The sequence below is a fragment of the Urtica dioica genome, chromosome 1 (genome assembly GCF_054948205.1).
Source record: "Urtica dioica subsp. dioica isolate 48M chromosome 1, U.dioica_male_clone48M_v1_H2, whole genome shotgun sequence".
NCBI lineage: Eukaryota > Viridiplantae > Streptophyta > Magnoliopsida > Rosales > Urticaceae > Urtica > Urtica dioica.
In genome coordinates this window covers 21,927,481-21,955,327 of record NC_142756.1, presented here as the reverse complement: position 1 = coordinate 21,955,327, position 27,847 = coordinate 21,927,481, and the positions used below count along the sequence as shown (strand labels likewise).

Below are 27,847 nucleotides of genomic sequence, written 5' to 3'. Positions count from 1 at the left end.
TGACTTTGAGACCGGATCGTATTACGATGGTGGAATACAGAGAGCGCCCGCGCATTACATGTCTTCTGGTAGTGATTACGGGGGTGACTTCCAACAAGGATATGGAGCGTCTATGTCCTCTGGTAGTGAATACGCCGTCGACCATTTGATGTCTTAGTTCGACACAACGTCATTCACTACGTCAGACACACAGAGTGACGGTTCGTATACTTGTCCTTCTTACCGTTACCATAATCCGATAGGAGTGCCACAGCCACAGGTGAATCCACAAGGAGGTGGACGTCGTATGTTCGGTGTACGCGTAGATCAGTTCGGTGCCGAGTACGTCATAGCCTGTGCACTATGATGTCCACTAATAAGTGAAGCTGTGAGGTACGATCAAGCCGACTACGACAGACATGTTCAAAACTTCCGACAATCATACAAGGGGCATTTCACTTGGTCTCAATATTGCGAGCTTCAAGAAAACTAACCGAGTTTTAGCCAACTGGGACGTCCATCGAGATTCTATTGATACATTTAATTTTCTATTGTAACTATACTTTTGTATAACATATTTATTTTCATGAACAATTTGGTGGTATGTCATTAAGTATGGAACATTTATGCTAGATATGTATGATTTGAAGTGTTTTAAATTTGAACAATATTTACATATATATATATATATATATATATATATATATAGTATTATTTTGTTTCGCTACATTATTTCCGTTCGGTTTTCTGTCGGCACGTCAGTTTTCCATTGAAAACGTCATTTGAAAACGACATTCACTAGCCCTTTTCCACAATTTTTTCGTTCGATTTTCCATTGGCATGAAGACTTTTCGTAAATCAGAAGGCTCGAAACGGAAACAAAAATGACGTTTTAATCCTATTCACAACACTCTCAATCACACAACATTTTTAAATTACTACGAATCAACTTTGGTAGATATAAACTAATTAGTTAAAAGTGTGACGATGTTGAATATTTAGACTTTATATGCATGATAAACTTAAGGAGAAAATTGGTAAAAGTGGATTAATTAATAAAAGTACATAGAAATGATTTAGGTTGTAGCTTGATAGCTTTTTTTTTTTTACTTTTTGTTTTTTGTTTTTTTTTTATAATTATCATAGCTTGATAGCTAGCTTAGTGTATATGTTGTAATATAAATTCATTTATAAAAGTATATGCGGTAATTACAAAAGAACCAAAAAAAAAATAATAATAATAATAATCTTAGCGTACACATGTGTAGTGAGTGCTAATATACCTGTATTACGTTTATATGTCAGTCCGTCCGTTTTGTTTTTCAAAACATTTCGGCAAAGATAAAGCTTTTGTTTTCTTCGTCATATTTAATATCACTGAACAATTAGTTTGAAAAAAAAAAAAAAAAACCATTAGTTTGAAAAACGAGTCACCGCAGTGTTAGATATATATACATATCCATTAATCAGCATACTATATTAATGATCTACAGAGCGAGTGCGTATACGTAATAAATATGTTAACTAATTACATTTCTATTGCTCCACAAACTTTGATATGTCGTACGTGGTCGTTTGGGTTTGATATAATTGCCATTTAGTTTCAATATTGCCTATTAGGAACATATTTTAAAAAACTGCCTTAGAATTAATAATATATCACCAATTGCAAAAAAAAAAAAATAAAAAAAAATAAGAGCTGGGATCATGAATAAAATTAGGGACAAAACGCAGAAAATGGGGTCACAATTAAGGAAGAAAGTGACGCGAAACCAACAGCAATAAAGACGATCATAAATAATCTCTTATTGGAGACACATATATACGCTTGCGAATTTTTAAATGATAAAGTGACCTATTATTTTGGCAAAGTTCATTCATTCATTCACTCTCTATTTCTCTCTCCCTCAGACACAATAAAAACTTCGGTTAATTCATGCGAACTCTATGATATTTTTTATGAAAGGATAATATATATATACAAGGCCATATCTTTATATATAAGAGTAACCATATATATAGATTTTAGACAAGCCATAAAAATAATTGGTTAAATAAAATATACTAGAACTATGTATTAACAATATAATTTCGATTCGAAAGAAACTACGTCAAAACTGTAAATAGTTGCTATGAGATTACAAAGCTTCTACAATCTTTTACCCCTCTCTCTCTCTCTCTAAAAGAAGAAACGATCGAAAAACAAAAAAGAAAAACGTGGACAGCAACCAAAGAACTGTTTTGGCAACGACGTTTCTATGAGGGTACGTACGTATTAAATTAATCTCACTTAATATAAAAATTACCCAGAGAAAAATAACATTTGTCCTCTCTCAGTGATCTTTTTTTTTTTTTTTTTTTTGGCCCGAGCTAGAACATCGGAGAATCATCAGAAGGTGGAGAGTTGACCAAATTGAGAATACTGTTCCAATAATTCTCATTATCTTGATACTCATCATGATGATCACTCCCGCCATTATTCTCCGATCCTCCGCCGCCGTTTCCGTCGCCATCAGATAAACTCCGATCATCGGAGCTGTTTAGCAAAAGACTAGTAAACCCTAAGTGGTCGTCCTCTTCAGCCACGTTCACATCGAACCCTAGACTCACACCACCATTATTATTGTTACCACTCGTCCACGTGGCACTAAACGACAAATTAGAGTTTTGGTCACTCCAATCATGTTGCTCCTTCTCTTCCTTGACCACCCCGGCGTCGGAATTCGACGCCGACGATGATCCAACGAACTCGATCACCGTCCTCGGAGAATCCATCACGGGCGTCGTTGACTTTGACCACGCCACGTGCCCCAAAATGTTGCTGCCACTACTAGTGGTACTATTGCTGTTTTTGGGGGATAGCCCTAAGAGAAGCGAATTGTTGTTGCTGACGTGGCTGCTCCGGAGCTTTGATTCTCTGACGAGCCGAGCCTCGGCTTCGAGGCGAGCGCTCTCCCACTGAGCCATGTGGCTGAGATTGGCGGCGTTTTTGGTTTGGGAGCTGTCGTTTGAGAGGATGTCGTTTTTGGGCTTGTGAGTCACTGGGTCTATTCCCATTTTGGCGAGTCTCTTCTTAAGGTGTGTGTTCCAATAGTTCTTTATCTCGTTGTCTGTTCTCTTTGCCAAATGAGTCGCTATGGCTGACCATCTATGAAAAAAAATAAAAAATAAAGATTAATTATTTATTTAGAACATCAATGGTCTTATTTTTTTTGGTGTGTCAGGGATCAGAACGTAGTAAATTTGCGGGAAAAAATGAGAAAAGATAGAACCTGCGTGGTGGTCAGGGCTCAGATGAATGAAATTATATGCAATGAGTGAGTTAATTTTGATTTTATAAATATTTATAGCTTTTTGGTCAGAGAGTTTCTGATTTTGGTTGATTCAGAGATATGCAGTATTGTTCACATTTAAAGCACATCACGCAAAAAAAGAGTTCGACATATATTGCATCTAGTTTTTTTTTTTTTTGGGCGTTGAGTAACTAGCTAGCCAAGCTACTTTATAAACGACAACACTTTAAAATATATATTTTTTTTTTATCATTGTATTATAACCATTATTAATGAACCGTTCATTTTAAAAAATGGAAGGAATTTAATTTTTATAGGGATAAATATATTGGACGCAATTTTCAAACATTATGCATATCAAGATAGAGTTTGAAAAAAGCCGCTGTTACGATAAATAATCCTAATTTGACAATGGGGTCAATATCATTATATATGGTTGTGACATTTTATTTATTTATGCTGGAGGGTTGTGATATTGTGTTTAATAGTACAAGGCTAATCATTAATTAGGTACACTCATCACTTAAAAAAAAGTAATTGATGTATTCAACAGAGAAGAATAAGAAGAAGCAGAAAGAAAGAAGAGAAGAATTACAAGAATATTTACCTATTTCCTAGTAGAGCATGAAGTTGAATAATGGTTTGCTCTTCTTGCAAACTGAACTTTCCTCTCTTGATATCAGGTCTCAGATAGTTAGTCCATCTTAATCTACAGCTCTTTCCACATCTCTGAAGCCCTATATAATACACACACCATATATAATTAATCACCAACAAAACCATATATATGTATATAAAAATTCATATATATGTATGTGTAGTGTGTATATATATATACACGCGCACACACACACACCTGCTTTTGCTGGCAATGCTCTCCAACTTCCATGGCCATGTTCTTCAATATAAGCCAACAGCTTTTGGTCTTCTTCAGGAGTCCACGGTCCTTTCTTTAAACCCACTTTGTCACAGCACGGTGATCGACCCATCTGAGACTATAAAGCTTACTTAGTAGTGTGAATATAATCAAAGAAACTAGCCTTTTCTTCTTTATATAATAGTACAAGAGAAGTAATAATGAAGATGATCAAGTTATACTGAGAGAGAGAGAGAGAGAGAGTAAGTGTATGTGATTGTGTGGGTGTTTGTGTGGGCTTTGTCACAGTGCCTTGTAAATGAAGAGATGGGTATAGAAGAAGAAAGGTCAGCGACATAAATGGGATAATGAAATAAATATATGCTCAGAGAGAGTATGAGTATGCGTATGTGTTTGTATGTAATAACTATTTTTACGATGACAAAAGTGCCCCTGAATTATTTCTCCCTATCTAGTTTTGGCATGAATATGCAGAGTGGCAATCACGCCAACGTTTATATTTTGTGTATTTTGGAGAGTATCCGTTTGTGATCTATATATATGATATAAAAATAAAAGTAAAAAAAAAAAAAATCAGTGATTTGTAATCTGTTTTTGTCTTTTCACGTATAAGGTCGAGCCGGATCTTTATGCTGACGTGCCTCAAATAATTGCAAGGTATCCTGTGAAACATGATTATTTCGTATTCGTATTATTATATATCTGAAGAATTTGATTTCATTATATTATTGGTGCTTAAAAAAATAGTAGTTTAAGTGACGGATTGATCCGATTTTAGGGCAACTTATGCCCCATATTGACCTATTTAAGTCTATTATACGAAACTAGCGGTATATGGGACGACTACAAGGGAGGTCACTTGACCCTTGTGATGTCAAGAAGGTAGGTCACTTGACCCTTGTGATGTCAAGAAGGTTTAAGCAACCGCGTCCTCGATTTCTCGAGGGAAGTGTCCATAGCTTGGGGAGGGTATGGATGATCCTTGACTTTCGAATATAAGACGTTAAAAGTAACGAGTACGTAGCGCGATTATATGCGCACCAAAAAAATGTCTAGAATAAACTCTATGCAAGGATATATGACTCGAATAGTCGAGGAGCGTATCAAGGATAGTACCACATCGACTGGGTATTACGATCATGCGCTCTTTATAAGGCTTGTGGATTACTCATCTAATTACCAAGCTTGGTTTTAGATGGAACCTCACACCTTTAAGATGGTATCAGAGCGCAGGATCGTAATACCCAGTCGATGTTGGACTATCCTTGATACACCCCCTCACACGCACAGGCACAGGCACACATTGGCACAGGCACTGGAAGCGTGAAGTATAGGCCCGATCAGGTAGCCCACAACCGAGAATGGGTCCCGCTCTGATACCATCTTAAAGGTGTGGGGTTCCATCTAAAACCAAGCTTGATAATTAGAGGAGTAACCCACAAGCCTTATAAAGAGCGCATGATCGTAATACCCAGCCGATGTGGGACTATCCTTGATAGAGCGCCTCTTTGATACTTGACCCTGATGTAAGTCTAGTTATGATCCATGTATGTCAATCAACATAGGATGCCACGACCCAAAGATATCCACTTGTTCTAAAGGATAAGTAAAGCAACATAATTCTAGTTGCGCACTAATTGGTAGTGGTGTGCAAAATCAATCGGGTGCAACCTTAGCCGGAAGGAATATATAAGAGATTAGATGAGTGATGTGAAGCAGATAGAAATCCTTCTCTGTTGTGAATTCTCATTAAATCTTGAATGTGTCCGTACACATGTATAAATACACTTTCATTATATTATTATGATAAGTACTCCTCTAAAAGCTCACTGACAACTCACTAACTAATTAACAACTGATTGACCCACTTGAGCAAAATGCCTTGGTTAAGTGGCGTCTGACGTGGACTGAGCTCTAAGACTTCCTCTCAAGTGAAACGAGGATTCTTCCACGTGTAACGCTTCTGAATCACCTGATCTTGTACAAATTGTAAGTCTATCTCAACATGCTTAGTCCTAGTATGAAATATAGGATTAGTCGTCATTGCTCTAGCACAAAGATTATCACACCAAATCACATGCTGGTGAGATAGAGTGATCTTTAATTCACTTATCTATCAATGAATCCACACTAGTTCACCTGCTACATGTGCTTGTGCTCTGTAATCGGCTTCAGTACTCGATCTAGTCACTACACCCTATTTTCTTGAGGTCCAAGATACTAGACATCTGGCTAGATATACACAGTACGGACTTGCGGACTTTCTATCATCTACACAGCTTGCCCAATCAGCATATGCAAAGCTGGTTTGGTTAACCTGTTTACAAGGTCTATATGTGATACGATGTGTGGTTGCGCCCTTTAGATATCGAAGTACTCTCTTTCATTCCAACCAATGAGTCTCGTTTAGACACTAAAGTAATTGACTCAATTTGTTGACTATGTATGAGATTGTTGGAATAGATCTAGGGTTAAGAAAAGATTTATCGCGTCTAGCAAGCGGCGGAATATAAAAAATATCTTTAAAACTCGTAAAACGTTTTTACAACCTAGACAAAACGCATGAACATATAATTTAAAATTTAAAACTATATTTAGTTTTTACTTGGTACCAACCTCGAATGGAGCTTGAACGTTGAGAAGCCTTTGGAAGGTTGAAACGTTCGTCTCCCCACACAGTTGATGATATTTATGAAGGGTAAACATAGATAATATTCAGTGGATCCACTCATCACAATTAAGATTTGTGAACTTTTGAGTCCAAGTATGTTAGCTCAAGCTTTGTTCATTTGGATCCATGAGGTCACTGCCACAAATCATATCGAGTAGGATTATTTTGTGCATTGATGTATCAAGATACTTGCAAAAATAAAAAGAGAAAAAAAATTTCCTCCATGAGGAAAGAAGGGAATTCGGACAAGGCAAGGAGAAGCAAAAGAGGAAACAAATCCAAGGGCTTCTAGAAGCTCTCTTGGCCGTGTGGAATAAAGGGAAGGAGAGAAAATTTTGCTCATGAATATGTGATATTCTATAGAAGAGGAAACTACCTTGTTGAAGGTAATTCCTCTCCTATAAATATAACCATCATTCCTCTCACTTTATTCATTCCAAAGTTTTAGAGATTGAGAGCTTCTAGCTCTAGCTTGGCCGCCCCCTCTCCCTCTCTCCCTCTCTAGTTCTTTCATTTTTGTTTTGGCACCTAGGTCCACATTTGACCTAGTCTTTTAGCTCTTCGAGTTTTAGACTTGTTCTTGAATCATCGTGTTTAAAAGTGCCCACACACTAATTCCTTCTAATCTCGAGTGATTCATGTGATAGAAACTTTCGTGGTTACTCGAGTTTCCGAAGAACGAAGAAAGACGAGCTGCGTGGGGAGACGAACGTTTCAACCTTCCTAAGGCTTCTTAATGTTCAAGCTTTACAAAGGTTAGTATATGAGTATAGATTTTTTATTGTTTTAATTTAAATATGAACATCTGTTTGCTCTTTGTCTAGGTTAGTAAAATCGTTTTACTTGTATAAAAGAAAATTTTTAAATTCCGCTGCTTGCTCGAAGCATTAAATCTTTTCTTAACCATAGATCAATTTCAGCACTGCTTCCCTTGTGGAGTCAGCAATGCAAGATTGCTTGATACTCCTCCATACAACAGATCCACCATCAAGGATGAACACAGATAGGGAGTCGGTAGTTCCCGTCATAGACAGGTCAGTACCTGAATACGTAAGCATCAAGTTCCTAGCTCTCCGAAGATAATTAAGAACATGCTTAACAGTAATCCAGTGCTCGGGTCCAGGGTTGGATTGGAAACGGGTAACTACGGCAACTGCAAAGCAGATATCTCGCCTAGTATAAAGCATTGCATACATGAAACTTCCCATGGCTGAGGCATAAGGAATTTTTCTCATGTCCGCAATCTCTTATGCAGTCTTGGGAGACTGGTCCTTGGAATCTTGTATCGAGAAGCGATCCATCACCTTATCAATATAAGATACTTGAGAGAGTGACAAAGTCCGATTCTTCCAATCTCAAAAGATTTGGATCCCCAGAATGTACGCGACTTCTGCTAGATCCTTCATATCGAATTGCTTTGCTAGCCAGATCTTAACCTCAGATAATTTACCCACATCATTGCCTATGAGTAAAATGTCTTTGACATATAATACCAGAAACACAATTTTGCCTTTGTGTATTAACTTGTAAACACATGGCTCATCTATTGACTGCTCAAAATCGAAGCTTTTCACAGTTTCATCGAATCTAATATTCCATGACCAAGATGATTGCTTTAATCCATAAATGGACTTAATCAACTCACAAACCTCGGTCTCTTGACCTTCTTCCACGAAACCATCTGGTTGAGTCATATAAATGCACTTGTCAAGATTTCCATTCAAGAAGGCAGTCTCAACATCCATTGGCATGATCTCATAGTCGAGAGCATTGCGAATGGCGAGAAGGTATCCTCATAGTCAATACCTTCCTTTTGGGTATAACCCTTAGTCACTAGTCGTGCTTTGAACATCTCGACGTTCCCATCCGGACCCCTTTTCTTCTTGTATATCCACTAACACCATGCGGGTTTAATCCCTTCGAGAAGGTCTACAAGTTTCCAGACTTTGTTGACATACATTGAGTGCATTTCAACTTCATGGCGTCAAGCCAAAGGTTTGATTCAGAACCAACCATTGCATGGTTGTTGGAAACAGGGCCATCCATGTCAGAGACGGCTACGAGAGTATCTCCATAAGACATGTACCTTTAAGGTTTTTGAGAAACCCTCCTACTACGTCGAAGTACTACTTGACGAGGTTCTGACGAGTTAGGTTGTGTTTCAGTTGGAGTAAAAACTGTTGGAATTGATCTAGGGTTAAGAAAAGATTTAACGCTTCGAGCAAGCGGCGGAATTTAAAAATTTTCTTTAAAACAAGTAAAACGTTTTTACTAACCTAGACAAAGAGTAAGTACATATAAATTAAAATTATTAATGAGCATTATATGTTTACTAAACTTTGAGAAGCTTGAACGTTGAGAAGCCTTAGGAAGGTTGAAACGTTCGTCTCCCCTCGCAGCACATCTGTCTTCTTTCCTCGGGAACTCGAGCAACCACGAAAGTTTCTATCACAATAATCACTCAAGAAAGAAAAGAATTGGTGTGTGGGCACTTTTAAACACGACGACGCAAGAACAAGTCTCAAAGTCGAAGAGCTAAAACACTAGGTCAAATATAGACCTAGGTGCCAAAACAAAAACGAAAGAAAACTTAGAGAGAGAGAGAGAGAGAGAGGGAGAGGGGGCGGCCAAGCGTTTTAGAGAGAGAAGCTCTTATTCTCTAAAACTTTGGAAATTAATAGAATGAATGGAATGAGGGCTCTGTTTATAGGAGAGTGATTACCTTCAACAAGGTAGTTTCCTCTTCTATAGAATATCACATATTCATGAGCAAAATTTGCTCTCTTTCCCTTCAAGTCACACGGCCAAATAAGGCTTCTAGAAGCCATGGATTTGTTTCCTCTTTCGTTCTCTCTCCTGCTTGGCCGAAATCCCCCTTTCGTCATAGAAGAAATTTGTTTCCGCTTTTTCTTTTGGAAAATATCTTCATACATTAATACACAAAATAATTTCTCTTTTTTCTATCTATGTTGGGCGGCCAAGACATCTAGAATGGGCTTCTAGATGCTCCTTCATTTGTTCATGACAACATAAGAAAAGACCCATTAAGAATTTCCAAGTAAGATTCTATGAAATAAACTTAATCCTCAAGGCCCAATTAATTTGTTATGGCTGAGTGATAATATGTCATCATATGACAATGTCAAAAAATTTATTGACACTCATTTCATCCTATGTCCAAAAGGACAAAATTACCCTTTAGACAATTTTCGCAAAACTTGTCTCGTTCTTGTTTTGACTTAGCTTCTAGTTTAACTATTCCTACTCGATATGATTTGTGACAGTGACCTCATGGACCCAAATGAACAAAGCTTGAGCTAAATTACTGGGACTCAAAAGTTCACAAACCTTTTCCAAGTTTAGCTTAATGTCAACTGACTCCACTAAAGAGTTGACACTGAGAATCTCTCGGTTCAAATGAATTTGTTTTCTACTCAAGAATTCAACTAAATTGTGATGAGTGGATCCACTGAATATTATCTATGTTTACCCTTCATGAATATCATCAGCTAGTCGGAATTTACAAAATTACCATTTTACCCTTCTAGCTGTTATTTGCTCAACTCCTGTGTCGCTTGTGAATAAGATAGAAACAATGTATTGACGAAGAGCTAACAAGTCACATTGTTTCATCTAAAAGTGTCATGAATCAATTTGGACACTGACCAGTTCATTTATTAACATTCAAAGGAACAAAGCATGAGGTGATATACATTGCATTACAGCAATCTTATACAGGAATTCCATAGCTATGAGATCTTCACAAAGTTACTTATGACATCTTCATAACTTAGTACTTCACCAATAGGTCTTGTTAAGAATCACATAGTGAATCCAAAGTCTGACTTTCTCAAATGAGAATACGTAAGCTATGAAATGACATGTCTCATTTCAAGATTGAGGTAAGCATGATGCAATTCATACGTAGTGACCTCGAGACATAAGAGGTTAAATGGTTTGTTCTTATCTTGTCTCTAGAAGTGCACTGGTCAATTCATTACCTTTGGAAGATACCTAGAAGAAAGTCCCATAACCAGATATCATAGATTCTCCTAAAAATCGTACTGAGATCAATAGTCCTTTGATCCTTAGATTGCGAATACATTGTTTTAAGCACAGCATGAATAGTTTGTTTATGCAAATCTACATTTATCTCTTCATATCTTGGTAGATTTGTTTATGGACTAAAGACTAAGGTTTTATCATAAAGCTTCAGACAAGGAAGAATGAATGAACGTTTCAACTTTTATTAATAAATAAACAATTACAAGGAAGTGTCTTCGTGAGACTTTATTACATAAAATGTACAAAAGTAAAGACTACAACTCTTCTTGTGGGAACCATTGACAACAGATTGATTCTTGTTGGAGATGTTGTTGAGGACGAGAAAGGCGGATATAGGACTCATCAAGCCTGTGCCAGCAAGCAGCGGTGATGTGTCCTTATTTGTTGCAGATTTGGTATGTCGGTCGAAAATTTTCTCGAGCATCATTGCCGTGTTTTCTTCCAGTTGTTCCTCAACCAGATCGTTATCTTCTACGCGATTCGTTGTAGTTGACATTTGCGCCTTGAATGTTGACATCAAGAACTGCATTTTGTTGCTTGATTCTTGTATGTGCCATAGCGAGCACTTCTTGGACTGTGAGTTCCGATCGACTCTGATCAAAATTTTCGAGTCTATTGCTAATCATTGCCACAATTATATCGTATACATATGGTAATCCCATGAGAATCGATGTAATTAGGTCATCTTCAGAGACGTCACATCCAACAAGGAACAAAATCCGCAATCGCCTCCAATCAAAATTTTCGAGTCTATTGCTAATCATTGCCACAATTATATCGTATACCAAGGTTCTAAATATCGGCGATATATAGGGATATATCGCCGATATATCCGTTTTTTTGAAGGCTCGGTAAAAAAACTGATATAACAGCCTAAATATCGTTTTCTTCCCGATATACCGTTTTTCTAAAAAAAATTCCTACAACAGCCAAAAACATAAAAGTTATTCCTGAAATACCTATTTTCATAGCTCTAAACAGGTCCAAAATTTAAACTTGAGTTCTTAGGAATATGAAGACTCATTATTGCTCATTAAAATTCATAAAACTACATAGGAAGTGATTTTTTTTAAATGTAAAACAAATTCCTACAACAGCCAAAACAGAAAAGTTATTCCTGAAATACCTATTTACATAGCTCTAAACAGGCCCAAAATTTAAACTTGAGTTCTTAGGAAGATGAAGACTCATTATTGCTTATTAAAATTCATATAACTACATATGTTTATATGGAGTGATTTTTTAAAATTTATTAATTTCATAATAAGGTGAACTTTATTGTTAGCTAAATAAATGTTATATATTCATTCATTACGTATATTTATAGATATAAATATACGTATATATCTATATAGATATGTTATATATATATATATATATATATATCTATTTAAAATATAATTGTTATATGTATCATTAAATTATATATATACATTTTATATATTTTTATAGGATTTCTGCCGATATATCCGTCGGTATCCGATATATCATCGATATAATCGGTAGTCGGTATTTAAATTGTTATAGAACATCCGTCGATATATCCATCGATACTCGATATATCCGTAAAATCAGAACCTCGGTATGGGTATCGGTATCGATATTTTAAACCTTGTCGTATACATATGGTAATCCCATGAGAATCGATGTAATTAGGTCATCTTCAGAGACGTCACATCCAACAAGGAACAAAATCCGCAATCGCCTCCATCTTCGCGAAGTAGTAAAAAATCGAAAGATTACCTTTCCTCATAGATTGCAATTGAAGCCTAAGCGGCATGACTCGAGCATTCAAATTCACAACAAATTGACTCTCCAATGCACTCCAGATTCCTCGTGATGTGGTGATTCGAGTCATAGATCTGAGAATTTGTGTCGAGAGAGAAGACAAAAGCAATGAGAAAAGCAATCGATTCCTTTATCCATCGATCAAACTCAGAGCTTTGTTGCATCACTCTGACTCCTTCGGCGTTGACGGACTCGATGAATTCAGGTGGACATATTTTTGTTCCATCAACGAATCCTCGATGATTGTGGTCATTGATAGCCGGAAGCACCCGAGATCTCTATACTGAGTAGTTGTCTTTGTCTAGTTTGACTGACATCATAATGCTCATAGGTGGAGTGAATTGTGAGCTCATGAAGGATAGCGCGGATAGATCGTTGATCTACGATGGCGAGGAAGACAAACCTTCAAACGCCATTGATCATGCTTTGATACCAAGAGATTAGAAGAGTGATTTGAAGCATAGAGAAAACTTTCTCTGTTATGAATTCTCATTAAATCTTGAACGTGCTCGTATATAGGTATAAATACAATTTCATTAGTTTGTTATTGTAGCCAGTGCTCTAACTGCTCACTGACAGCTCGCTAACTGATTAACAGCTGATCAGCCCACTTGGGAACAATGCCTTGGTGAAGTGGCGTCTGACGTAGACTGAGCTCTAAATTCCGAATTACGTCTTTCTTACCCACCAAGCTCTATGAAAGGACACTTAATAATACCAATAGACTCATGTCACTAAGACTAAGTGAAAAAATAATTTGTGCTTCTACTTGATGCAGAACATTTTTTTAGTAATCATATTTGTACACGGTCACCGCAACTCGGAACTTCACTCAAGCATCAAGCATCATGGTAGACAATCATTTTTCAACCACGACTAATAGAATCTTTGTTCTTAATATTTTTTTTCTTTTAAATATTTGATTTTCGTTACAACAAATTTAGTGACCAAATTGACTCAAAGACACATATAATATTTATAGGTAGCTTCGACTACCAACCAAAATTAATGTGGCCTATTAATAGACTAAATCGTGTGGGAATGAATAACTACAAGTATACGAATTCAAGCAAGCTGAAGCTTTTATATAAGCTTGATCAAGTGGCAAGTCTTTTTTGTCTACATATCATATATCAAATCGACCCGTTCAACTATGAATACAAGATCAGTATCCAAATAAATAAATAATAAATCGAGTAGTAAGTGTTTCGGTATTTATTGTTATATATTAGGTTGTTGCATTCAATATATAGCTGCATACGTGAAACAAGAGAATTAAGGTAGTTTTAGACGTATATATATTTTATAATATGTGTAATGAATCAACTACCCAATTTCTCTAGGAAAAATAGGCAACTTATTATATTTTGTGCATGATTGAGCTGATAATTGCATATATAATCAATGTTCTGTCCGTGCCATCATTCATGTCCTCTCACAGTACCATGGAGTGAATTTTTAAATAATGATGTATGAATATAATACAAGCAAGCACATAGCAAAATTATCATATATAGTCCTGTGGTTATGTGATATCATATTATGCATATATATTTTTAATTTCCACATCACGTCAATACCTAAATCAACTTAACGTGGAAACAGAAGAAGAGGAATTTGAGAAAGAGGGAGAGAACCAAATTAAAGGTTTCATATTGCAAAGTGTGTTCATAAAAAGATACAAACAAATAATAAATATTCAAATACAAATAAAATGTTAAGACTAAATTACCCCTAATATATATATATATATATATATATATATATATTTATATATTATAATACCCATTTCAAACTCACGATGCATTATTGTGAAACATCGAGAGTTTACTGAGTAATAATCGAAAATGTGGAGTGGAAAGAGCGATCTGGCGAAAGTGATGTGAATGACAACGTGATGCTCTTATTCAAATACTGGTGACGAGTGAGATGACAATCGATCTCAATATGCTTCGTGCGCTCATGAAATCTATACAGAGTTACGAGTATATGTATAGCACTAACATTGTCACAATGTATGAGGCGTGATTCGAAAGAGAGTAACCCATGTTAGCGAGTAATCATCTCAACCAAAAAAACTCAACAGCAGTAGAGGCCATGGCGCGATAATCAGATCATGTAGATGATCGAGAAATAACCGTCTGCTTCTTGCTCTTCCAAGAAATAAGAGAGTCATCAAGAATATGTAAAATCAAGTCTTAGACTTACGATTTGATGGATCTCCATCCCAATCGGCATCCGAAATCTAGTCCATGAGTTTACTCTCGAGTCCTCGTGTTGATTTGGGATCAAGTCCACGAGTTGACTATTGGGTCCATGTCTCGACATAAAAGAAAGATTTCTCGAGTTGACTGGCGAGTCCTTGAGTCGCATCTCAAGTATACGAGTTGATTATTTAGTCCTCGTGTTGAGATAGCAACAATTCTACGAGTTGACTCTCATGTCCCTATGTCAACTTAGGAAGACGTCCACGATTCGACCCTTAAGTCCTCGTGTCGATATAGAAGCAAGACTCCTCAAGTCGACTGTCGAGTCCTCGAGTCTACTCTTAAGTCCGCGAGTCCTCGAGTCTACTCTCAAGTCCGCGAGTTGATTCTAGCGTTCTCGTGTCGACTTAGGAGCATATCCATGAGTTGACTCTCTAGTCTTCGTGTCGACTTAGCAACAAGTCTGCGACATGACTATCAAGTACTCGTGTCGACATAGGTGCAAGATTCCTTGAGCCGACTGGCAAGTTCTCGAGTCGATTATCAAGTCAACGATTAGACTCTCGAGTTGTCATGTCGACTTAGGAACAAGTTCACTAGTTGACTCTTAATTCCTCGTGTTGACTCAAAGTTGTTAGGAATTCTTGCCCACAAGAAGATACTTATGTAAATTCTCGTTGAAATTATTAATAAAATAAAGTTTGACATTTATTATCTATTTGAATTGAAAGCGTTATTTCATATTTAATGAAATTTATTAAACATTCATTATTCCATAGCCCTCCGTATCTAACTGAGTCACGTGCTGGGCACTTGAGTTCGGGCGGTGTGCTAAAACATGGTTGATGACTGATAGACGCCTGGAAAACTATATCTAAAGTCATATATGTGGAACACATGGGTGAAGGCTGATCACTATGTGGGAGCATTCTACACTTATGGTAAGTGTACGACCCGGACATGTCTTGGTGTAGATGTCTCGTTTAAGGACCGTTACAACACACTAACCGAGGCCACTATGATGGTCACAATGAGACTTGATCTAAATCCTGAAGTGATCATGGACACTGGGTTATGTTACCGAGCTCTTTGACTCATTCGTTAAAAGGTTATTCATGCTAAATACAACTTATGTCTTGGGAGTTTTTCTCAAAGCATAATTGGAGTGGGAAATGATTCCAGAACCGATAGATTGCACGCACTTTCGAAGTAAGTAACGTTTGAAAGAATCTTTCGCTGGGGAAGCAACAATGCTTAGGGCTAATATGTATCAAGAGAAGTATAATGGAAAAATTGACTTCTCTTGACACGGGTTGAACCTGGAGGATCTTGATCACGAACTGACTATATCAGTGGACACTCATCACGATGAGTAAATATAATTCTAGTATAAAGGAGAGTTCAGTCTTGGCTTACAAGGTGGAGTATTTGACCAAGATTAAACGAATCGATGGAAAAAGAGAAAGGACTATTTCCTCTTTTTCATCGGATTTGTTAAGCTTCTATTACTAGGTCCATAGTCCCCGATTCGGCTATGATAAAGGCGGATAAGATCTTTCGTATAACATTGTTTATCATTATTAATCTCACTTGCTATAATTGTGATTGACAACATTAATTCTTGAAAACGGGTATTCGCAGAATTAAATAAATATTAATGGTAGAATTGTTTATTTATTGTTTGATCAAGTAAATAAACAATAATTAATTATTTTTTTTATTGTTGGACCAAGTAAATAAATGATTAATTGAGTTTTAAGCAATTGGGCCTTGCACACATGGAAAAATCGAATTGAGAATTTTGGCATAGGATTTGCGCAAATCCCCTTGGCCGTGTGCCATCAAATCCGATTTTTTCAATATTGGTATTTACCAATATCTTCTCTTTAGTTGTTTAAATAAAGGAGAGAGAATAATATAAGATATTGTCATATATTTTCTCCTTATTTAAAGGAAAGTATTTATGAGAATATATGATAATATATTTAAAGGGAAATAATATATTCTCCTTTATTCTCTCACTAAATAAAATATTCTCTATTTAAATAGAGAATAATATCTCATAGATATTGATCTGATGGATGAGAGAAAAAGTAGGATTCACTTGTTGAGATCCAATGGCCTAGATTTAATCCACTACTGTGAACACAATAAAAGAAAATAAAATATTCTGGAAGATTCCATGAATATCTCCTTTTACTACTATAAATAGGGGTTCATGAGAAGACAAAAATAAGCAATTATTTGGTGAAAATTTCGTGCATCCTAACCTCTCCTTGGCCGTGCATCTGCCTCTCCCTCCCCTCAGAAATTCGTTTCCATTCTTAGTAAAATAAGAGAGAGATCTCGAAACACCTAGTTTCGTGATCTAGTGAGATAAAGACTGTGCTCACTCATCTTTCAGATTCATCTCGGAGATTACGTTTCGGAAGACTAAGGTGTCATCACATCGAGTCCTTGAAGTAGAGTCCCTTATTTGATCGTGTGGAGGCTTGTACGTTCAAGACGAAGACGGATTGTGAAAGCTTTCAGTTCGTGAACCGAAAATCAATGTAAGTACTCGTTTACTGTTCTTTCGGTTGCTTGACATATATGCTCTCGTATAATTTTTTAATTAACGTAAATCTAGATCTTGTCATATAATCATTGAATTAATTAGCTCATGATTAGCGTAATTAATTACTTTTCCGCATTAATATGGTTATATGAGGGAATCATCCCCGACAAAAGCAAGATTTCTCGAGTCTATGTCAAGTCCTTGAGTCGAATCTCAAGTTCGCGAGTTAACTCTAGAGTCCCTGTGTCGACTTATGAGCAATTCCACGAGTTGACTCTTGAGTCCTTTTGTTGACTCACGAGCAAGATTCCTTGAGTCTAGTGGTACTCGAGTAGAATCCAAGGTCTACAAGTCAACTCTCGAGTCCTTGTGTCGACTTAGGACGAAGTCCTCAAGTCGACTCCGACATCCTCGAGTAGACTCTAATTGAAGATGTTGGAGTTGAACCAGAAGTCCATGAGTTGACCCTCGAGTCCTTGTGTCGACTTAGAAGCAAGTCCACAGTCGACTCCCTAGTTCTGGTGTCGATTCAAGAGCAAGATTCCTCGAGTCGATGGCGAGTCCCTGAGTCAAATCTCAATTCCACATGCAGACCCTCAAGACCTCGTGTGGACTCCAAATAATATTCCTCGAGTTGATCTCAAGTCCATGAGGTTATACTCGAATCCTCAAGTCAACTTTAAAGCAAGCCCACAAGTTGGCTCTCATGTCCTCGTGTCGATATCACGCAAGTTTGCGAATTGACTCTCAATTCCTCAAGTCAAATCTCAAGTTCACGAGTTGAATATCGAGTCCTCGAGACGACTCTAAGAAAGATACATCGAGTCGACTGGTGAGTTTTGGAATCAAATCTTAAGACCACGAGGCTATACTCGAACCCTCATGTCAACTCAAAAGAAAGTCCACGAGTTGCCTCTCAAGTCCTCGTGCTGACTCCAAAGAATATTCTTTGAATCGACTCTCAACTCCTCGAGTTGAATATCAAGTCCACGAGTTGACTTTCGAGTCCTGGTGTTGATTCCAAATCAAGTCTTTGAGTCGACTCCGACTTCCTCAAGTATACTCTTATTCAAGATGCTGGAGTCGAATCTGACTTCCTCACGTAGACTGTTATTCAAGATGCTGGAGTCGAATACCATGTCCCCGAGTAGACTTCAACATCCTCGAATAAACACCAATTCAAGATACTTGAGTCGAATACCAAGTCCTCGAGTCGACTCCGACATCCTCGAATAGGCTCCAACTAAAGATGCTGGAGTCGAATCTCAAATCCACGAGTTCACTTTCGAGTCCTCGTATCGAGTCAAAAGCCGTCCTTGGTGACGCACATAACTCGCTATACACGGCGTACCAAAGTCATCCCTTGTGACGCACCAAAACCGTCCATCACGATACACTTAAGCCATCTCTCATGACACACTTAAGTCATCTCTCATGACACACCAAAGCCTTCCCTCGCGATGCACTCCGTCTCTCATGACACACCAAAGTCATCCATAACGACGCACATAAGATGTCTTCAGTGACACACCTAGCTAAGACGCCCCTAACAACGCACTTAAGACGTCCCTAATGACGCACCAAAGTCGCCATACACGGTGCACCAAAGACATCCCTCACGATGCACTTAAGCCATCTTTCATGCAGGCAAACTATCCCTCGCGACGTACCAAAGCCATCCCACGCCGACCTCCCAAGCGTTGGTCGACTCTTCCATGCCGACCTCCCAAGCCTTGGCCGGCCCTGGCACGCCGGCTCCATGCCACGTCAACCTCCCAAGCCTTGGCCGGCCCTACCACGCCGGCTCCTTCCAACAATAGAATCCTAAGCCTTGACCGGCATTGCCACACCGGCTCCTAAGCTTTAGTTGACCTTTCCTTAACGCAGTCGGCCAGTCGCCGACATCGACCGGCCCTCTCCTACCACGACCAGTCGGCCACATAACGTAGGCCGGCCAACCATTTCCTGGTCAGCCCATTGACACATGGTCGGCCTGAGCAATCCCTTGACGCCCAAGGTAAGCGCAATGAGCCCATGACTCCTCCAACGCCTATATATACTTCCCTCTCCATGATGGGTGAGGTAACAAAAACTCTCTACACCTAAGCTCTGCTAAAATTGATTCTCACTGACCATGCTCTTGAGCACTCATAAGCAATCACACTAATGTTGAGCATCGGAGAACGCGCTAGCTCAAGTGTACTTTGTCTCTCAGGAACACATAAGCCTAGTCGGAGCGTCCTCATGCTAGGAGCGTCCTCATGGATGGAGCGTTCCCAAAGCTGGAGCATCCCTATAGCTAGAGCATCCTCATAGTTGGAGCGTCCTCATAGCTGGAGCATCCTCATAGTTGGAACATACATGTGGCTGGAGCGTAACCATAACTGGAGCAAACTTACAAACCACCTCCGTAGCTGGCGCAAACCCACGAACTAATTGATAATTCCTTTACGTGGAGCTTGGGTTAGAGAATCTCATACCAATTTGGCCTTAGCGTGGTCACAGGGTCCGGCCATGGATCGAACCACTCTGGTTTTTAATGTTGATCCATTTTCTCTACATCTTTGATTCGCAAGTACCATGAAGTAACTCTCACATCTCCTCCCTTAGCTCATGATGGAAAAACTGCGATGTCAACATATGTCGTTACGGGGGTTGTTGGCTGATTTTTTTTACTACAAGTTTTTCTGGAAAGATGTCTGGTAATATGCTTCAGGATATGTTGAGACATCTTAGCTTCTGTATGCCGAACTGAATGTTGGCAAGTTTCTTGAAATGCCAGAATGATTCGTGGAAGACCTTGTACTATTATTCTTTCCTCGGGAATATGGGTAAGGAAACCCTAGGATGACTTTCAGAGTTTAAGAGCTACTACAAAAGCAAAGGTTCTACCCTTAATATCCACTCGACATATTAATTCATATTGTTAGAGTTCTTAGACGTGCAAGATCGACAGACTGAGAAGCAAATTGTGTGATTTGTGTGGTTTGATTCTCTATACACTATTATAGACATATTGAGTGTTAGAGAGTTGTTTGGGTTTTGTGATTACGTGGTTGAAGCTTTCACATGTGTTGATATCGAAGATTACCGAACATTGGGAGAGTGTTTGCTAGTGGAATTGAGGGGATCTCAGATTCAAGGAGAGCCTAATTTGGAATTTAAAGGTAGTAATAGAAAAATGGCCTTAAAGCGGGGGATCATTGTGACGGTGCGTGTTATCACTCTTTGCGTCTTTTACCTTTACATACTGTTTTTTATATAATACATCATTTGGAACAAGTTGTCGCATACATTAACTCTACATTGTGAGTGACATCTTGTGTCTGACTAAATAGAATTTGAATATAAACACAACACATAGATTTACAAAAAAAAAAAAAAATTGTAGAGCTTCATTTTTTTTTTTTTTTTTTTTTTTTTTTGCTTAAAACTCGGGAGAACGAAATTAGAGATCTATCAAATTAAAGTTTCAAATACAATATTAAACTCACAACCACGTATTAGAACACCAACTCATAGCGCTATAACAAAAAAAAATCAATATAAATAAAAAATACATTTCTAACAAACTTGGATATAATAATAAATGACAAAAATACCATAAAAAAATAAATATTTCTTAAAAATGAATTTAAAAAAAAATTCAAAATCAAGCTTAATTGTGAAAAATCCTTAAGAAATTTGTTAAAAATCTTAAAAACCCTAGAAGTTCCAAAATCAGGGAAGGTTACCCTAATTCTTGCAAAAATTTTCATGGCTTTCAATAAGAATTAGCGGATCAGAAAGTGTGCAGAAGTTGCGGGAATCGTAAGCATTTTAGGAAACACTATACTCGATAATTCTGGGATTCATAGCCAAAGATGTCACTTTTTTATTTTTATTCGGATTTCTCGAAAAATACGCCGGTTTATATGATATTTAACCTAGGCCTCGACGGTTTTGAACCGTGGGATCCATGACCCAAATCGCATGGTAAACCCCGACTTTTTGAAATTGCACGGTTTTATTTAAAATGTTGCTGATTCCTTGCGGTTCACAGGATGTCACAGGCAAATCGGGCCAGTTTACTTGGTAAAATTAAGACTTGATTAATTAGACAATATGAATCAACGAATACTTCCTCTAAAAAATTTAGGCTCTTTAAAGTACATATATACTATTCTTGTGTAAATATATATATAATTATTTACATTGTGTAAATACGTTACATATATGTAATAAACACGATACGTACATAACGTCAGTAATATATATATATATATATATATATATATATATATATATATATATGGTTGTATAAACATAATACTTGCATAATGTAATAATTATTTTATTTTTTAATTCAAATATTAACTATTTTGTAACCATCAAAGTTTCAAATCGACAGACATTAATTAAGCCACAAAAATAGAAAAATTAGTGGGGCGGCTAGCTCATTCTCCAAAATCAAATCCAAAGCTTACCCATTGCCAATGGAGTTGGACATTTCACGATGGAGATTGAGACTTTAATGATCAAGGCTATGCTTATGAAATACATTTTTTAGGGGTATTATCGGGATTAAAAACTCTCAATATAAAGATTTATTGAGGTGGGCTCTTTGCTTGCGAAATGGTATTTCTTGGAATATTTGGTTCACCGTATATGATTATATTTATATTTATATAAATACAGAATAAGAAGGTCCCCAGACCAAGAGTTTTATTTAATAACATAATAAGGGATAAAATGGGAGCATATATATGAGGATTGTGAGTGTGGGAGAAGAGTGAAGAGTGTTTTAGATCCTAGATTGAGATTGGGTATAGGTAAGGACAAAATGGGGACACCAATCTTAAATACCATTTGATAATTGCCAGCTCTAGCTGTGTATATGGTCCAACAAGCTCTTAAATGACCTTATTTAATATCGATGCCTTCGCCGTCAACGTTATGCTAATCCACGTGGGTGAAACTTTGTTCTCAAAATAAAAGTGAAACAACCCACAAATCTTTCCTTTGAAAATCGCTACACAATATATCATATAATGTATGCGATAATGTGCAATATGGCACGTCATATTATTGTATATGGTTTTATTAGGAAAATAATTGTTATAGCTAATTCTTGGATATATTAGTATGGCTTCATTTCTCATTTATCTTTCTTTCATCAAGAGGGAAAACCTAATTATTTTTTCCCCCATAATTTATAGCATTGCGAAATTTTCCATCATAGAGAAAGACACATGTCAAGATAATATCTACCACTTCTAGAGATGATAATTTATATCATCTATGTATAAGGTCTAGAAAAAAGTAATATATAGCTGCCTATACTGTCTTTGATTTTTTTTTGGTAAATATATATGTCATTATATCAATTTGGAGGCCTAATATATAGTTCATTAAATAACAGATCAGCGTTAAGAAAGTGGTATAGCAGAAACACTACGCTACGCGCGCTGGCAATATATATATGTATATATATATATATATATATATACATATATATATATATATATGTGTGTGCAGTGACGGAGCCTGGAAAAGCCCATCAGGGGGGCTAATTTGAAAAAAAAAATTCAGGGGGGGCTTGATTGTAAAAAAGTTATAAAAATTGGGCCAAAAGTATAAATTTTCAAGGGAAAAAAATGTAATTTTTTTTAAATGGGCAAAAAGTGCAAAAAAAAAAAAAAATTTGAGGGGGGGTTTAAGCCCCCCTTGGGGCTTAGCTGGCTCCGTCACTGTGTGTGTGTGTGTGTGATCAACAAAATAAATGGGATTAATAGGTAATTGGACGGTGGCTTTATATAATGAAATGAGTTACAATTTGCAAATTGAGATAAAGATACAAAAGAAGGAATTTCAAAGTTTATTATGTTTGCATATATTCAGTTACATTACTATATTGTGTTGATATAGCGATCGAAAGTCATGTTCAAAATCTTCTACGATATGGAAAGGTAGTTTTCAATATTTATCATGTTATTTAAAATGTCTTATCACTTACGTTCATACAATCTAACGTCATTATACATCTCTCTCTCTCATATTTGATTTATTTATTTATTTTAGAGGATCACATATTTGATAATTACTGCGTCAACATGTCCTATTTTATCGTATATATAATTTCGAACGCGTCCATGGACTATATTCGCTTCGGTTATTAGTTAAAGTCAAAAGCTATAAAACCATGCGCTTCCTATGTGATCTCGTACCGACGACGAAAAGCATTACTGGTTTATATACGGCAAATTAAATACGTTTCAATGCTAAGTTTGACAATGTTGTCATGACTCATGTAGAATGGATTAATGGGTGATGTCGGTTCCTCTCAATTCAATATTTACTACATATAGTATGTCATAAACTTGGCAACATGGAGTAATGAAAATGTCGCTTCCAATTAGGGATGACAACGGGTACGGGTACCTATTCCGTTACCCGTACTCGCTATAATTTTTTACCCGTTATCCGGACTCATTTACCCGAATTTTGAGACGGGCCGGGTAACGGGGATACCCGCCGGATAAGCGGGTTAAAAATATTAGACCCGTTACCCGTTTACCCGATTTAAAAAAAGGGTAGCGGGTCGGGTAGACCCGCTTACCCGTTTATAAAATAAAAATCCATCAACAATATAAAGTTTAAAAATAATAAAATTTAGGTGAAAAATATCAAAATGCTACTACAAAATAAAAAACATTAAAATTCAAAATAAATAAATAAAAAATACAAAAGAAATCTTCATTGCAAATTGATCATCTTCATTGTAAATTTGATCATCTTCATTGCAACATATAAAAATTTATTATATTTTTAAATATTTAAAAGTTAACGGGTCGGGTCCCGGGTAACCGGGTACGGGATGACTATTTCGTTACCCGTACCCGGACCCGTTAAAACCGTAACGGGCATTACCCGTTTACCCGTTTATCCAAAAAGAACGTGTATTACCCGACCCGAATAAATCGGGTAACGGGCCGGAACGCGGGTAACGGGTCAAATTGCCATCCCTACTTCCAATAAAGTATCTTTTAAAATGAAAGTGGCATTTCCTTTAAGTAATTTGGTGTCTTTATTACTTAACGAAAGTGAAATTTTCGTAGACTTAATGAACATTAGCATTTCCGTTAATTTTCATTAAGTATTTTAAAAATTTAAAAAATCAAATTTAAATGTTAAATAAAAGGGACTCAAATGTTAAAATTTTAAGAGAAGGTACTAATATATAAAATGAATTTCATCTTTATTAATAACTTAAAACAAAAGGTAAAACCATTACAACAAGATTATGAGTAAAACCTTACAATAAGACTATATGTCATTAATAGTCATGTTTTGATAGTTTATATCAAAATCGATCATCAACAAGATCAATGTTCACAAATGTTTCTTGAGAACGTTGTTCGTGCTGGCACTAATCTTTGTAAACGGTGAGTGCCTCAATCATTATGGGTTTCAAACTCTATCTTTGATCGTCAATGATGCGACCCAAGCTACTAAATACAGACTTGGACGACACCGTAGAAACAGGGATCGAATGCACATCTCGGACCATCTTGGATAAGATCGAAAACATGTTTTCGTGTTGCCACCACCATGCCAGCAAGTTGAGGTCGTCTTGGTTCATGGAGGCAAATTATTGAGAGGTGTATAGCGCGATCTCGTCGTGTTTAGACGTCTCTTGAGTGGAGGGGGATGCAGTGACGATCTTGGAGATGAAGTTTAGCCTCGAGCAAAACAAGCTATATCTCGAAAACATTCCTTTACTTGTTGATGAGTGTAGGGGTGGACTCGGCTCGTGACAAGATGGAATTTATCGCTAGTAAACCTGAAAAGGAGTAAAACTCTTCCACAACCCTAGTATGATCATGTGTAACGTAATCTTGTCCAGTATGATATTTTGAATACTGTAAAAATGTCAGATAAGTAAGGAATCTTTGAATTTCCCCAATATTTAATAAAATTTGCTCTCATTGCTGCGACACATGGTAGAAAAATTTCAAAATGGTTGAAATTGTGAAGATGTTTGGCAATTTTTGTAACACTATGTATCACTAAATAATATGTGAGTGTGTAAACGGCGGACAATGCACATGTTTTCATCGTAAACAACATGAAGAAAATGAGTAAAGCACTTAGCCACTGCGATGTCTGCTTCGGTTATGTCATGGCCTCCTTTTCTGTTCATGTATACACGTGTAACTTCTACATATCTATCGGCCAAGAAGGAATTCAACATTAAAAATGTTGAGTTCCATCTAATTCTGTTATCAATGTGGAAGGTCCTCTCGTCAAGACCGTTAAATAAAAAATGCCTCTTGAGTTTGTGTACTTTCTAGTTTGAACTGTTCCGAGCTATCGCTTCTCTAATCTTACTCAAACACTCGTCGAAATGCCTAAATTCGGCTTTCACCATAAGGTTTATGATATGGGTAGCACATCTTTGGTGTAAAAGAAGGTATTGATTGGGTATCCTAAGGCGTAAAGCTCTCACCATGGAGTCGTTGTTGGTGGCATTATCAAGAGTTATGAAAGTATTCTTTCATGAAAGTGTCGCTCTTCTATTATATCTAGAAGAATTCCTAGTATGGCATTTGTTGTATGACTACCCTCTATTAATTTAAAGGCTATGATCCTCTTGTTTAGATTCCAAACACTGTCTATGTTATGAACTACAACAGACATGTGGTCCATTTTGGCATTTCTCGACCCATATACCAGAAGTGAGCACTACATTAAACCGAGCAGACATAAAGCAAGCTCTAAGTGTGTCTTTTTCTTCTAATTTTTTTTTTCATAATTTCTTTTCGAAGATTTTTTCTTTTAATAATATTCACTACTGCAAATCACGCTATTTGCGTCGCTCAAAAAGTGATGCAATAGGTCATTTGCGTCACTTTATGGGCGACGCAAAAGCCACTGCCGCAATAGATCTAGGGCGTCGCTTATACACAAGCGACGTTCCACGTGGCGCCACGTCAGATCTGGGGCCCAAATTGATAAGAGCGTCGCTTGGTAAAAAGTGACGCAATAGGCGTTGCGTCGCTCAATTTTAGTGTGACGCAATAGCTATAAAAGCGACGCAATAGGTGTTGCGTCGCTCAATTTATAAGTGACGCAACAGGTATAAAAAGCGACGCAATTGGACTCCGCGTCACTCGTTTTTAAAGCGACGCAACATGATTAATTTTTTTTTGTGACGTTTGGTTACCGAGCGACGCGAATAAATATTTTTTTTAATTACGAAAATATACAGATTATCCATTAATTCCTGCAGGTTCAAAACAGCTTCTAAATCATATTTGAGACAGAATAAACAGCAGTATAAATTAACTTAGTATACCACATTCATTAAAAATCATAGTTCATAACTAAAATAGACATAGTCTATAATCTATATAGTATATGGTAAACATTTGTACCATCTAAAGTAGTTTGCAATTATCTCAACATAGTTTCACAATTATACTACTTCTAGAAATCAAATGTGACTAGTCATGCACTAGTAGTTTTAGGCATACCATCGATGACAATCCTATAATATTCTTTTTGAAGCGGGTCTATATCCTTTGAAGTATATTCCGACATGGATAACTGAAATCACAATATAAACACGTTATTAGAAATATAAAATAGGTATAATAAAATTAAAATTCACAAATTAACAACCAATTAATATACTTACAACGTTAATCGCATGTGAAAATGATTTAGCTCGAAAAAATGCATTTAGCATTAGTAACACATAATATCCACATTCCCAATACGAAGGTTGAAATGGTACCTAAAATAAAATAATTAATACATATATAATTCATAAACATTATATATTGAGATTTTATAACACGTAGAGGGAGCTAGAATGGAATATAATTCATAAACATTATATGGGCGTAGAGGTTAAAAGTTGTCTTAACTTACCTTTGGAGCATGCCACTTAACTTCTACTCTGGCTTCATAATCGTTATATGCCCTACAAATATATATATATATATATATATATATATATATATAAGTTTATAAGTACAAAACTTAAATATGAATTACCGAGAGAATCTACTTATTCTAGAGTATAGAATTTACTTACTTTGACAAAACTTTTTTCAAATCCGGTGGCGGGGATGTTTTACCGAGAGAATCTAGATAGTATGAATTACCATCACGATCCATCGCGATAAGTGTCCAATGACGCCTAAAAAATTAAATTCTTAGAGTCAATTACTTATAAGTCCTAAAAAAAAAATTAAACATTTGGCAACAAACTTACGTAAAATTCCAAGGCATAAGTAGAACACGCCTATCTCTCAATTGACATAATCGTGACGTAATGTGAGATGCTCGCTCCTCGATGCTACCCTTACGATCGTATGCGACCTCATGCGGACAAACGAAATCATAATTGTACGGTAGATCTTG

The 27,847-nt window shown here is 36.7% G+C and overlaps 1 protein-coding gene across 1 annotated transcript; it reads right to left on the bottom strand.

The window, feature by feature from the left end:
- Positions 1-2,074: 2,074 nt before the first annotated feature.
- Positions 2,075-4,467, bottom strand: LOC149407774 (transcription factor MYB106-like). Its single transcript, XM_089615353.1, has 3 exons — positions 4,129-4,467; positions 3,880-4,009; positions 2,075-3,127 (listed from the first exon to the last, which is right to left on the bottom strand). Exons 1-3 carry the CDS (start codon positions 4,259-4,261, stop codon positions 2,350-2,352), a joined length of 1,041 nt encoding a protein of 346 aa, XP_089471479.1. The 5' UTR covers positions 4,262-4,467; the 3' UTR covers positions 2,075-2,349.
- Positions 4,468-27,847: the final 23,380 nt, after the last annotated feature.